This window comes from Parus major, chromosome 1A (assembly GCF_001522545.3).
Source record: "Parus major isolate Abel chromosome 1A, Parus_major1.1, whole genome shotgun sequence".
Classification (NCBI taxonomy): Eukaryota; Metazoa; Chordata; class Aves; order Passeriformes; family Paridae; genus Parus; species Parus major.
In genome coordinates, this window is record NC_031773.1 from 52,124,970 (window position 1) to 52,137,078 (window position 12,109).

Sequence of the window (12,109 nt, forward strand, 5' to 3'; positions counted from 1 at the left end):
TCCTTTTTGGGGTCATTTTCACTTGCTTTCTGGTCTTTTTAGCACCTTAAATTTGTATTTTCAAGATCTTCTCCGTATCTCTGACAAGATTTTGTCGTAGCTTCCAAACAATATTGAAATTGAAACACTTTTATTAATAGAACTCAAGAGGTAGATTTTTAAGAAATGGTTAAGTCAAGTGACCTGTTTTCATAATGCTTGGCAAAGGCACTGATATGGATTTCCATCAAGTCATTAATGTTTTTTAACCCCATTACTGGCACCAAATAAAGTGAAAATTAATTCTGATAATCTACATGATCTCTGACTGTCACGGCAGAGTCAAAGGAATGTCTCACCAACAGCCTCGGAAAAGGGGGAAAAGGTGCAGGTGAGGCGTTCTGTCCCCCCAAGCTGTAAATGGCCGGAGCACTGCTGGGGAAACTGCACACATCTCAGACTGCAAAATGCCACCTGGGTGGCCGTGACTACACAAAACCAAGGAGTTACTGGAGAGGGTGCAGTGGACAGCCACAAAGTTGATGAGGGGTCTGGAGCATTTCTCTTACAAGAGCTGTGGGAGCTGGGTCTGTTTCAGTGTAGAGAGGGCTGAGAGGAGATATCATGGACTCCTACAAATACCTCAAAGGTGGGGGCTTTATAGGGTGGTGCCGGACTCTTTTCAGTGGTGCCCAGCAACGAGGAGCAATGGCCATAAACTGAAACACAAGAATTTTCACCTGAACATGAGGAAGAACTTCTGTACATTGAGGGTGGCAGAGCACACGAACAGGCTGCCCAAAGAGTCTCTCTCCACGGAGACATTCAAAACTCACCTGGACGCGTTCCTGTGTGACCTGCTCTGGGTGACCCTGCCTCGGCAGCGGGGCTGGACTGGATGATCTCCAGAGGACCCTCCCAAACCTGACGATTCTGTGATTCTGTGACTCCCGCGCTGTCGGGCCGGGAGCCCCCAGGCCCCCGCCGGTCCCTGCCCTGGGGCCCCGCGGCAGCAGCGGGAGGGCTCAGCCGCCGCACGGGGTCGGGGGGCAGCGGCGCTCGCCCGGCTCCCCGCCCCTCCCCTCCCCTCCACTCCCCTCCCCGCCGAGGCGGCAGGGCCCCGCCACCCCCGGCGTGCCCCGGCGCCAAGGGGGCGGCAGGTGCGGGGCGGCCCCGCTGTCCCGGTGGCCGCGGGCCCGGGCGGGGTTGCGCCGCCGCGGATGCAGGCGCTGGCCCGGCGCCAGCGGCATCGGCGCGGGTTGCATCAGACGAGACGCTCCGCTCGGTGTCGGCCGTGCGGCCGCAAGATGCTGCGGAGAGCCCCTCGGCTGCTGCGGACCATCTGCACCACGGCTGCGGTGAGTAGCCCCCCCCGTGCCGAGCCGTGCCGAGCCCGGGAGCCAACCGGCCGGGGGGCAACCAGGGGCCGAGCAAGGAGGGGGATGGCGGGAGCGGGTATTTTCCAGGACGTGATGAGTATTGTCTGTGCCGAGGCTTTAGGAAAGCGCGCACAGGCACGGCAGGGTCGGGAAAGGGCTCGGTGCGGGTGCAGAGGCTGCATCTCGCCGTTCGGAGAGCGGGATCGCAGCCATCATCTGGGCGCTGCATCGCGCAGGGATGTGCCTGGCAGCTGCGGGGAGCAGGCACCGGCGATGCTGTGACAGTGCCCCGTAATCGTGTGTCAAGAACAATGTGATGCAGCCGTTCTCTGCCTCCCTCGTGCTGGGTTTGCCCTGCGAGAAGCTGAAGGCTGTCATCTCAGTTAGAAGGGACCGTGCTCGTTCGCAGCGCCAGAGAGAAGCCCCCCGCCCTGGCCTGTTTCGTTTGTGACCGTGTCATCGCCGGTTCATAGCTCTGGGATGGTGGGCTGCTCAGGGTTGAAGTTGATGGCCTAAATTCCTCTGCACCCCATGTTTTAGTCTTTTACAGCTCCGAGCATTTGTTTCAAGCCATTTTCTTTACGTCTTGTTACATCTATAGTCTGCAGAACTCCTCTGAGTAACCGCTCCCTGAAAGCCTTGTCCAGTCCAAATTATCCAGATGTGTAGCTCTGGAAGTGAAGTGGAATGAGGCTGGGGGATTTTTTTCTTCCCTAGAGATCGTTCATTGTTTCGTGTTTGGCTGCTCAGTTTCGTGTGAGAACAGCAATCCTCGGGAGGTATCTGCATGAAAGGCGTTAGAATAAGGAGATTTAACACAAGCCTTTTGGAAATGCAATCCAAAAAAAAGAGAGAATGAATGAATGGGAACACATTGCCCTGGATGTGTATGTCGATGGGGGCGGGGCTCTACTATAGGTTTCTATTTACAGGCACTGGAATTTAGCACATGTAGGGGGATCTCAATAGAAATAAAGTTGCAGTACTGCTTCTCAAAACAGGCATCGTTCTATGATTATTTGAACAAGATGTAACGATCAAATATTTTTAGTTTCACTAAATTCTTATGCAAACTAAGTAAAATACTGTAATCTTTTTGATAATAAGTTTTGGAAGCAGCAGAGTAGAGGTTACTAAATCTTGATTTTTTAGGAAATTTATTTAGAAGCTGATAACCAACTGAAGTTTAGATGCACAAACAAAAGAGGCAGTAACAGAAAATTATTTTTATCCAAAAAGTAAATATTCTCCTGTGGTGAGATTTTGTAACTTTAGACTCTTCTTAGTAAAGAAAATGTAGATGTTGAACTTACCTCCCATTTCTAAGATCTAGAACTTGACAAGATAGTTACCAGCATTTGTCAGGCTGCCATCTATGCAGTACTTAATTCTATTTGTTAGTTTTATTTCTGTTTAAGTGTTTTGGAAGAAAAAAAGAACCAGAATGGAATCAAACATTAAAATACTGTGTAACTTTTAATGAGCTATTGTAAAACAAGTTCCAATATGGTATCAAGGGATTATATGGACAGAATTTTTAAATACAGAAGTTTAACTTAAATCTTTGCTATTGTATTGAGGTGGTGAAACACATGTGAACTTTCAGACACGTTGAACATTCAAGATAAGACTGCTTGTACAAGAGCTTCTCGGATTTTATGGTTCTACCTTTTTATTATTTTCTTAATTCAAATCATGAGTACTTGAGTCAAGGAAACAATCACTGCTAATCTGTGTTATGTTATAAACAAAATAGAAAGTTAAAGAAGAAATTAAAAGTTCAGACAGTGAAAACAGAATTACATTAAAGTGAAAACTAATTTTCTAAAATCTTGTATTTTGGCAGCTTTGTCATAATAACTATATTAGTCTATGATTAGTCATAAAAGAAAGGCCAGATCTCCCTCAACCACCTGAACTGCATTGTTTACTACAACCAGGAATTGGGTAATCTTACAAAATGCAGCAAAAGATCCACTCTGATGCTACATGACTATTAACCTTCGTGTGCATGCTATACATTCACAGTCAGCCAGGCAACTGCAAAAGAAGTCTAATATAATCTCAACACCACTGTCAAAAACAATGAAAAGTTTTATCTCTGTATATGTTAGTGATGATGATGGAGTATCCATCTAGCATGTTATTCAAAATCAAAATTGTTTTGGTGTTCTTTAACAGAATCCATTTTTAAAGTTTCGTGATGAATGCTAGCGATGGCAGAGTGGCCAAAATGTGTCATTTCTGTGAGATGCAAAACACCAAACTGTTTTTCTTCTCTGTGTCATCTTATAGAACTTTCCATTTTAATTGGGTGTTATGTCCACATTAAATTCTTCTACAGAAATTTCCCACTTCCACAGGTCTGATTCATTTTAGGAGAGTTTCCAAAAGAAGATATGAATGGCTATAACACCTCATTCAGTTTTTCCACTGTAATTTTTCAAATAAAACAAAAAATGAAGGACTGAACTTGTGGTCTGATTGTGCAAGTCCTTCCACACAGATTTCTTTCCCTTTTTTTAACTCAGTAGAAACCCTATGCATGGTTGACTTGTGGGTTTCTCTCCTGCTTTCTACTGATGGCAGTGAATGTTGATGCACAGACAGTCTAATCAGATGTCATGCAATACTTGGAGAGAGAACTCAAGAATCACTGGTCACATTTACCAGATCTACATTGTGATTGAAACCAGTCCCCATTTGAGTTACTTTCTGTAAGTGTGAGACAGCAAAGATCCAGAGTAATGTTTTTGTGCACTACAGATTTTCCCACCCTGCAATCTTCTCAGTCTTGCCAGTTCCAGTTTGGGTTTGGTGGGCTTTTTGTATTTTTTATTCATTTGGGGACTGTGTTCTCTGTTTTCTTCTCACCGTTTTTTGATTCAGTTCCACAACTCGCAGAAATTAAAGGTGTAGCTTTATTGAAAGTATGTTGATTTACAGCAACTCATGATTTGGAACTGGAACTGCTATGCCATTCCATGTAATATGAGAGTCAGATTTATTAACAGGGAAACATGAACTGAAAGTTTAGGAATAGAAGGTGCATATGTTGTTAACACTTTGTGAATAAACTCTTTGTGGAAAAGTAATTCTTTAAGTGGTGATAAATTGGGACTTAAAATTACAAGAAGATTGTCCAAGACCAGAAAAGCAGCAGAGTACAGCAGTGAATACTCCAAAAGTATTTGAGAATACTCTAAAAGTGCGTTGAGAAAGAGTTTGGGTAGATTTATAAATGCAATCATATGACATGATTATTTGTGATGGCAGAGGAGAAAATTTATTAGCTAAGAAGATGCCTTCCAGTCTTGTGTTCTTAATGAGAGATGTTAACAAAAGGACAGAAGTAGAATAAGTAATTATCATCTGGACTATTTTTAACATTTATTCAACATACTAGTTGGGCACTAGTTAGCACAGTACAGAAATCAGAGGATTTCATACCATGCTAAACATGTTCAATGATCCAGCAGGTTAATCTTTCTCCAATTTGCCTGCTATACTTAATACTTGGGAAAATCTAATTATTATTTTTTGTAGCAATATTTCTGCTGTAAAGATAAAGACATCCATCATAAAGCATTGATAATGAGCACTACCTGCATCTGTTTGGCCTTGCTGGATAAGGATTGCAGGGATAAGTTGTAATTCAGAACAAGGTCTTGTCCTTGTTAAGAACAAAATAGTGGACTACTTGAGGTATAGCTGCTAGCAGCGCAGTGTTGGTTAGTAATATGATCATCACCAATCTCACAGACATTTTTACCAGCCAATTATATCAGTCTGTTTTTCCAAGGGCTTGAGTTATGCCCACCTTTGCATCTTACTGCATCTACTGCAGTGACACTAGTGCTGAGTAATGCTGCAATACAGAACTGTTTTACTATGCAGTTTCATTTTCAGGGAAAATATTGTCACTGTTACAAATAATTATTTCCTATTGTTTTATATTAAAAAAAAATTAAAAGCACGTTTCAGTATTTCTGTAATGGAACCTACCAATTCATAACTCCCTTTTCTAAAGCCAGCTGCACAGCAAAAATGTAACCTGAAACCATGTAAAATGCATTCATAATAAGTCAGCTGTGAAATGAATTGCAGTGGATTGTGGTTTTTGAGTAACCTGTTTTTCAGGACATTTCTCTTTGTCATATGATATGATGGGCAGTGCAGACCATTTGTTATCCAATCAATAACCCACTCAAAGTATCCTCATGTCCCAGCAGCCTAAGAAAGGGAGGAGGAGGGAGGAGATAAACATACAAGTGCCAACTTACAAACAAGACAAATGTCAGTGGTTAAGACATTCATACAGAGCTTTGATACCTCTAATGGGTCATAATGAAAAAATGGAGGTCGAAGTCCAGTTGTGAAAAATGAAATTAAGAACAAAGTTTGTAATTAAGAACAGAGGGTGTGGTTTTATTTCCTACCTTTCACTCACGCCTTCTAAGAGAAGGGATCTGTATAGTTTGAGTCTAGGAAGAGTTTGTGCCAGATTCAGCTTTGAGGAAGGTAAGTTTTCTGTTTATTCTGTGCAGACCTTTCCTTTTTAACCAGCTCTGGTAGTCCATTTGTTTTTCAAAAGTCTCCATTTTCAGTTTCGAAAAGTTGACTAAAAACGCAAAGACAGTGCATATAGAGACAGTTCTGTCCTTCTGCCATGTTTCCATTCCTGCTGCCCAGCTGGCCCTATGTTAGGACTCACGGCAGTGCTATAAATTAGGCTGGTGAATAGATCCAATTAAGAATAATCTGCATTTTTTTATGTCAGTGCCTGCTTACTTCAGTACCCTAATGCAGTTCTTGCAGCTACAGGAGTACTGGTTCTGGGATAAAGGAGGTGTTAGAGGTGAGGGGCTGGAGGTAGGGTGGGAGAGGAGCACAACTGAAACATAAATCTAACAGGACTCTGAAGGAAAGAGTAGTCTTCTCAGGAAGGAATCACTTGAAAAACATAGCAATATCTGATATTCTGATATCATCGTAGTGTTGTGATTCAAACTATCATAAATTTAAAAAAAAAGTGGAGGTGGTTACTTGTACCTGCTCAGCCTGAAAAAGCTTAAATCATGTGTCCAGTGTACTGGGATCCAAATGCAGCAGGCATTGGAAGTCCAGCAAGGGAACCACATGTAGGAGGATCAAATGGATGATCATCACCTTTAACTTGGCAGGAACAATGCAAGTTTGTCTTCTTTAGCCTATACACGTTAACCACAAGTATTATACCTCGGTTTAATTACAGGGATTTAGAGAGCATGTTCCAGCCACTTAAATTATGCCTAGAAAAAGTGTTTTATGTATGTTTCAAAAAATGTATTTTAATTTCTGACTATGGATAAGATCATGGAGCTTCTCATAAGAAGCCATGGGTCTATCTAATAAAAATTCTAAAAAAGCCTTATAAACATCAGTGACAGTATCAGATGATACTTTCATGTGAAGTATGCTCTCTCTGAATTGTATGTTGTCTGTTATTAATCTCAAAAAATTGATTATTATTCCTTCAAAGGTGATTTGGCTAGAAAAGACTATTCCATTTTAAATCAAACTAAAAACTGACAAAGACAGATCAAGACAGAAATGTAAGCAACACCATATTTTCTTTGCATCCTATAACATGTTTTGTTTTTATTCTTTTTACCAGGCTTATCAACATAAGCTAAAGCTAGCCCTTATAGGCCAAAGTATTTTTGGACAAGAAGTTTATAACAAGCTGAGAAAAGAGGGACATAAAGTTGTGGGTGTATTCACTGTGCCTGACAAGAATGGACAAGCTGATCCTTTGGGTAAGTGTAACCTGAATCCAAATGTTAAAATTACAGATGTACATTAAAAATTTGCCTTTCCATGAGAAGGTTGTATCTATATGGGAATGACTTGCATATATTGCCTTTGTTCCACTAAATCTAGTACAAGAACTATGTTTTAACAAACACCAGTCCCAGAACCGGTTTAACCTCATCAGTTTGTCAGTACTTCAAAAAAGCAACTTTTAAAGTAGTTTCTAAACATGCAGAGCTGTATATTAAGATACTGGAAAACCAAAATTAATCTGGATATCTTATTTGAATGTACAGCCTAGAGGTAATCAATCTGAACTAGATCTGTATCTTACAGCAAATAGCTGCTGAGCCTGTATTCAAGTGCAAATGTTTGTCACCTGCTTCACTGTGCTGGCTGGGACATTCATGGCATAGAGCCAAGATTGTTTATCCCTGGCTGTCTGCCCTTTTTGACAAGCTTGTATGTGGCAGTGTACCTGCAGAGCCTATTTTTCCTCCACCTGGACTAGGGAAAGCACATTCAAAAGGTTGGAGGAAGCTTTGCTGTCCCTTTCTCCATGGTAAAGGTGCATAAGGATTTTACTAGGCTTACTAAAGAAGGTTTTGCTTATTCAGAATTGTACTCATACTCAGAACCCAGCATGGCAAAGAAGCTAATTTGGAACCACCTGAATTGTCACTTTGGTTTTTGCTTCAGTGACACTAAGACAGTGAGTCAATATGATTAGCAAATAGAAGTGCCAGAATGGAATGTACCTTTGCACATAATCTGAAATCAAAACTACATTCCATGAGCTGTTTCAATTCTCTCTTCATTTTGGTTGGTGGGGGGTTTTTGGTGGTTTTTTTATTTGTTTGTTTATGTATTTGTTTTTGGTTTATTGTTTTTTTGTTGTTGTTGTCTGGTCCTGACATGTTTTTACAGAACTCTCATGAGGGAAGAATCAAACATAAATTTTGCTTACTGATGCTGTGGTGTTCACAGACTAGCATGTAGTTCTCAATTCTATCTCATTAAAAGATTTAATCACACCTTGGAAGAATTAGAGAAGGCAACTACTGACTTAGAAAATGAAAAATCGACTATCCATGTCTGGGTTGGGTTACATTATATAAAGATTTTATATATGATGTAGCATAATTTGTTTACAGTATATAAATTATTCTTGTACAGTTATTATGCTAACAAATATAACCAAGTAAATCTTTCAGTCTTTCAATCATATATTTATTGTAACTAAAACCCCAGATTAGTTTACTCCAGTCTCTCCTGATTGGGGGAAAAAAAAGGAAATTCAATTACTAGCTATCTTCACTTCCTTTTACTTCCAGATGACTCAAAAGCTTAAGTCTCAAACGTTTTCTAAAGTTTCCTGTGCCCTCAGACAGCTACAGTCTTTGTTTCTAAAAGTAACTTCAGTACACACTAACTTGTGTGGAATGATATTTAAGTAACTATTTACTTAAGAGTTAAATCAACAAGCTAAAAATGCTTCAGGTCAAGATCAACATCCAATTTCACAGACAAAAAAGAGAAAGTATGAATACAGGTCTTTTCTGATTTCATTAGTACTTATTAGCCAAGTCATAAGAGTGAGCTGAAAGTTGGGATTGACATAAACTGTAAGAATGAGAATCAAAGACAGAATGAATAAAATATATCCAAGCACAAAGGTTTTTAAACAGCATACAGAAAGGCAATGTAGTCACATACTTGATCTGCTTGAGTTGTCATGCAATATGTCTCTGATTTCAGCTTGAATTTGTAACAAAAAATGAGAAAAAAAATCTTGTTCTTGCCCCACAGCACTGGCAGCAGAGAAGGACGGCACTCCTGTTTTTAAGTTCCCCAAATGGAGAGCTAAAGGCAAGCCTATCCAGGAAGTTGTTGCAGCCTACAAATCTGTTGGAGCAGAGTTAAATGTCCTTCCATTCTGTACACAGTTTATCCCCATGGATGTTATTGACTGCCCAAAACATGGCTCTATTATTTACCATCCATCCATCCTACCACGCCACCGAGGAGCTTCTGCAATCAACTGGTGAGTTCTGTGCATCAAAATTACGTGTTTGTCACCTCAGGATGCTGGTCTGTACCCATTGCTATTGTAAATGCTGCAGTTGACTTGCAACTGCTCTGAAGGAACTTCCCTGGAGCAGCTGACTATTTGGTACATGAACTGCACTTCATACCTAGGATTCATTGTTATTTCCAATGCAAGTTCAGCTGTTACTCTGGGAGGATCAGTGGTGTGATCTGTACATTCATATGTTTTACTCACATGCACAAATCGACAATCTGGAGTTTCCATAAACAGGACACTGCCCTTGTACCTCATCCCCAGAAACACTAGATAACTATCACAGGAGGGTTTGATACAGACCCTAAGATTTCACAGAGTGGAAGGGAGACGAGAGAGGAGAATGCACAAGAATCAAACCTTATATCACAATGCACAAGGTAAGTTCAAATTGTCACCCTGAAGGAACTACACTGCATTAATGGCCACAGTAGACTCTAACCTGGCACTCTTGTGACAACAGAAATGACATTATCACAGTCTCTAAATTCAATAGGAAATTACATAAATAAGAAGAAACAATTTTAAAAGAATCTTACAGGCAGCATGGTGGCTATCTGAATCCCTGCTGTTGTGGATTTAAAGCAAAAGCACGCTTAGTTTCATTTTGTTAATTTTAATCCCTTATTAAGATAAAGTACTAAGCTGAAATACTTAAACAGAAGTGTTAAGGAGACTATTAGAGAAGTAAAGAAGTCAAAAAGTGTCAGTTATGTCCAAGTGTGTACAGTAAAATACCATAAGCTCAGAGGAAAATGAGAGTGAGATGGTCCAGAAAATGAAGAACCAACTTTTTAAGGCACAAAATGTAGTAACAACAATTCCTCCAAATACCTTAAAGGTGGGAGGTATGTAAGTGATAGAGGTGTCTGATTTAACAAAGGTATTTATAAAAGAGAATATCACAGTAGGAAATCTGTATTGGTATTCAGGATGGAGGAGCTTAAGATGTTACTATTCTACAGTCCTTCTTTTTGTCAAATAAGTCAGAACAATTCTCTCAAGCTGAACTGTGAATAGAAGACATTTCAGTGATCTGATGAAGGAGTAAGAATCTCTTATTCAGGACCACGGGGCTTCAGCAAATTTGAAGTTGCAGATTTGAGATTGCTTGCAACATTTCTGTTTCTAAAGATTATGTTGATGCAGGTGACTGGGAAATAGCAAAAGCAATACCAGTTTTAAAAAGGCTGAAAGAGAAAGCCAGGAAACTTTAGATCAATGACTGATTTCAATCTGTAATAAGGAATACACTTTCTGTGCAAATGAGTAAATGTGATAATGTAAAGGTAAGAAAATCAGAGGTCATATTCAAAATTAAAAAATATAACACAATGCACACAAGGGGAAAACCCCCCTGACTATGTGTAAGCAGTGTTAAAGCTAATAGTTGTTACTTAAAAAAGATATCATGGAAGGATCCATTCATTCAAGAGTTGGACTCGATCATTTTTGTGGGTCCCTTCCAACCCAGAATATTCTGTGATTCTGTGATCTTAAATACTGTCTGCATCTCAGCTGGAACATGAACAAGCTAAGTTCAGAAGAGGCTAAGAAAAATGGTCAAGAGTACAGGACAGCTTTCACATGACTGGAGACAAATTATGTAGTCTTCATCATGGAAAAGAGGTCATTGGGAAGGATATAGCTAGCTGTGTGTTGAGCATGAAAGACGTGGAAACGTGAATAAGGAATGATTGCTCATTCTAATCAAAAGTTAGGGAGCAGCCAGCTAAGACATCAGGTAGTAGGATTTTTCCAAAAAAAGGAGTTATTTTTACTCCATACAGTCTGTTATTAAATTGTGCAACCCCATATCTAGAGAGCTTTAAAAGGTTTCTATGGAGGAGAAGTTCATCAAGATGTATTTCTCAGAAGGGTGTAGATACAAACTCTCTTTCAGAAAGGCAAAGGTTTGCAGAAATGGGAATGTATTGCAGTGCTGTATCACTCTGTCTTGCTCTATTTTGCATATTCCTTCTGCAAAAGGAATCTATCTGCTCCTGCCCTTCTCAGGTAAAGGCCGTCATCCCAAGGCCTTTAAACCAAGCTAGGATTTGGCCTTGGCTGGCTGTTCTCGTGTTTCACCCTCTCATCCCTTGTTCTAATCACTACTTTCATATATTGTGGCTACAGCCCTGGTGATGATCAGACCCTTTATCCCCACAGCATAACCAAGAAAACCTTTGAGAATTGGGCATGGCTGAACATAACCAGGTACAAACTAGGGCCCTGGAGTGCAGAGGGTTCCTCACTCACTTCATTTACAGTCTTTTTCAGCTGCTGCCACTTTTTCATCAGCAGCCCTTTGTGGAAGGAGCTGGTGGACAGAGGAGGGGGCACACAGTTCTTGTCACCTATTCAGCATCAGAGACATTTGCTCATAAAACTTTCTTCTCCATGCTGAGGACGTCCATTTCTCACTAGAGTGCTCTTTTGGAATTTTTACGTAATAAAAAACAGAAGAAATGCAGCTTAAGTATGTGAAAGATCTGATATGAGCTAGGCAAAGTCCTGTAAGATTTCACTTCTGTTATATCTGCCAACTTCCTTAGTTGTCTTTGGAGTTTGTCTCTTGTTCAGCCCATATGTACTTCAGTGTACTTCACTCGTTTTAATAATGTAGCTTTCAGTGCTTATAATTAATAATGAATTTTCCTGTGTATGAGCCAGATCTCAGATGATCCTTGTTACAGCATGGACTGCTGAGGGAATACTTATATGAGATATGTATCACTTAAAATAGGATTGGCTTTTGCATGCAGACAAATGGCTGAAACCATGCAGGAAATATTTTTGTCATCATTTCTGGCTGCACCCTTAAGAACACTTTTCCATATGATTCCAGTCTGATTTTCTATCATTCTGAGACACA

General features: G+C 40.4%; 1 protein-coding gene across 1 annotated transcript in view; it reads left to right on the top strand.

The window, feature by feature from the left end:
- Window positions 1-1,184: 1,184 nt before the first annotated feature.
- ALDH1L2 (aldehyde dehydrogenase 1 family member L2) overlaps window positions 1,185-12,109 on the top strand; it is a 29,280-nt gene continuing 18,355 nt past the window's right edge. The window contains exons 1-3 of the mRNA XM_015629215.2: window positions 1,185-1,337; window positions 7,015-7,156; window positions 8,961-9,195. Coding sequence (XP_015484701.1) covers window positions 1,200-1,337; window positions 7,015-7,156; window positions 8,961-9,195 — 515 coding nt within the window. The 5' untranslated portion in view covers window positions 1,185-1,199. The remainder of the gene's footprint in view (window positions 1,338-7,014; window positions 7,157-8,960; window positions 9,196-12,109) is intronic.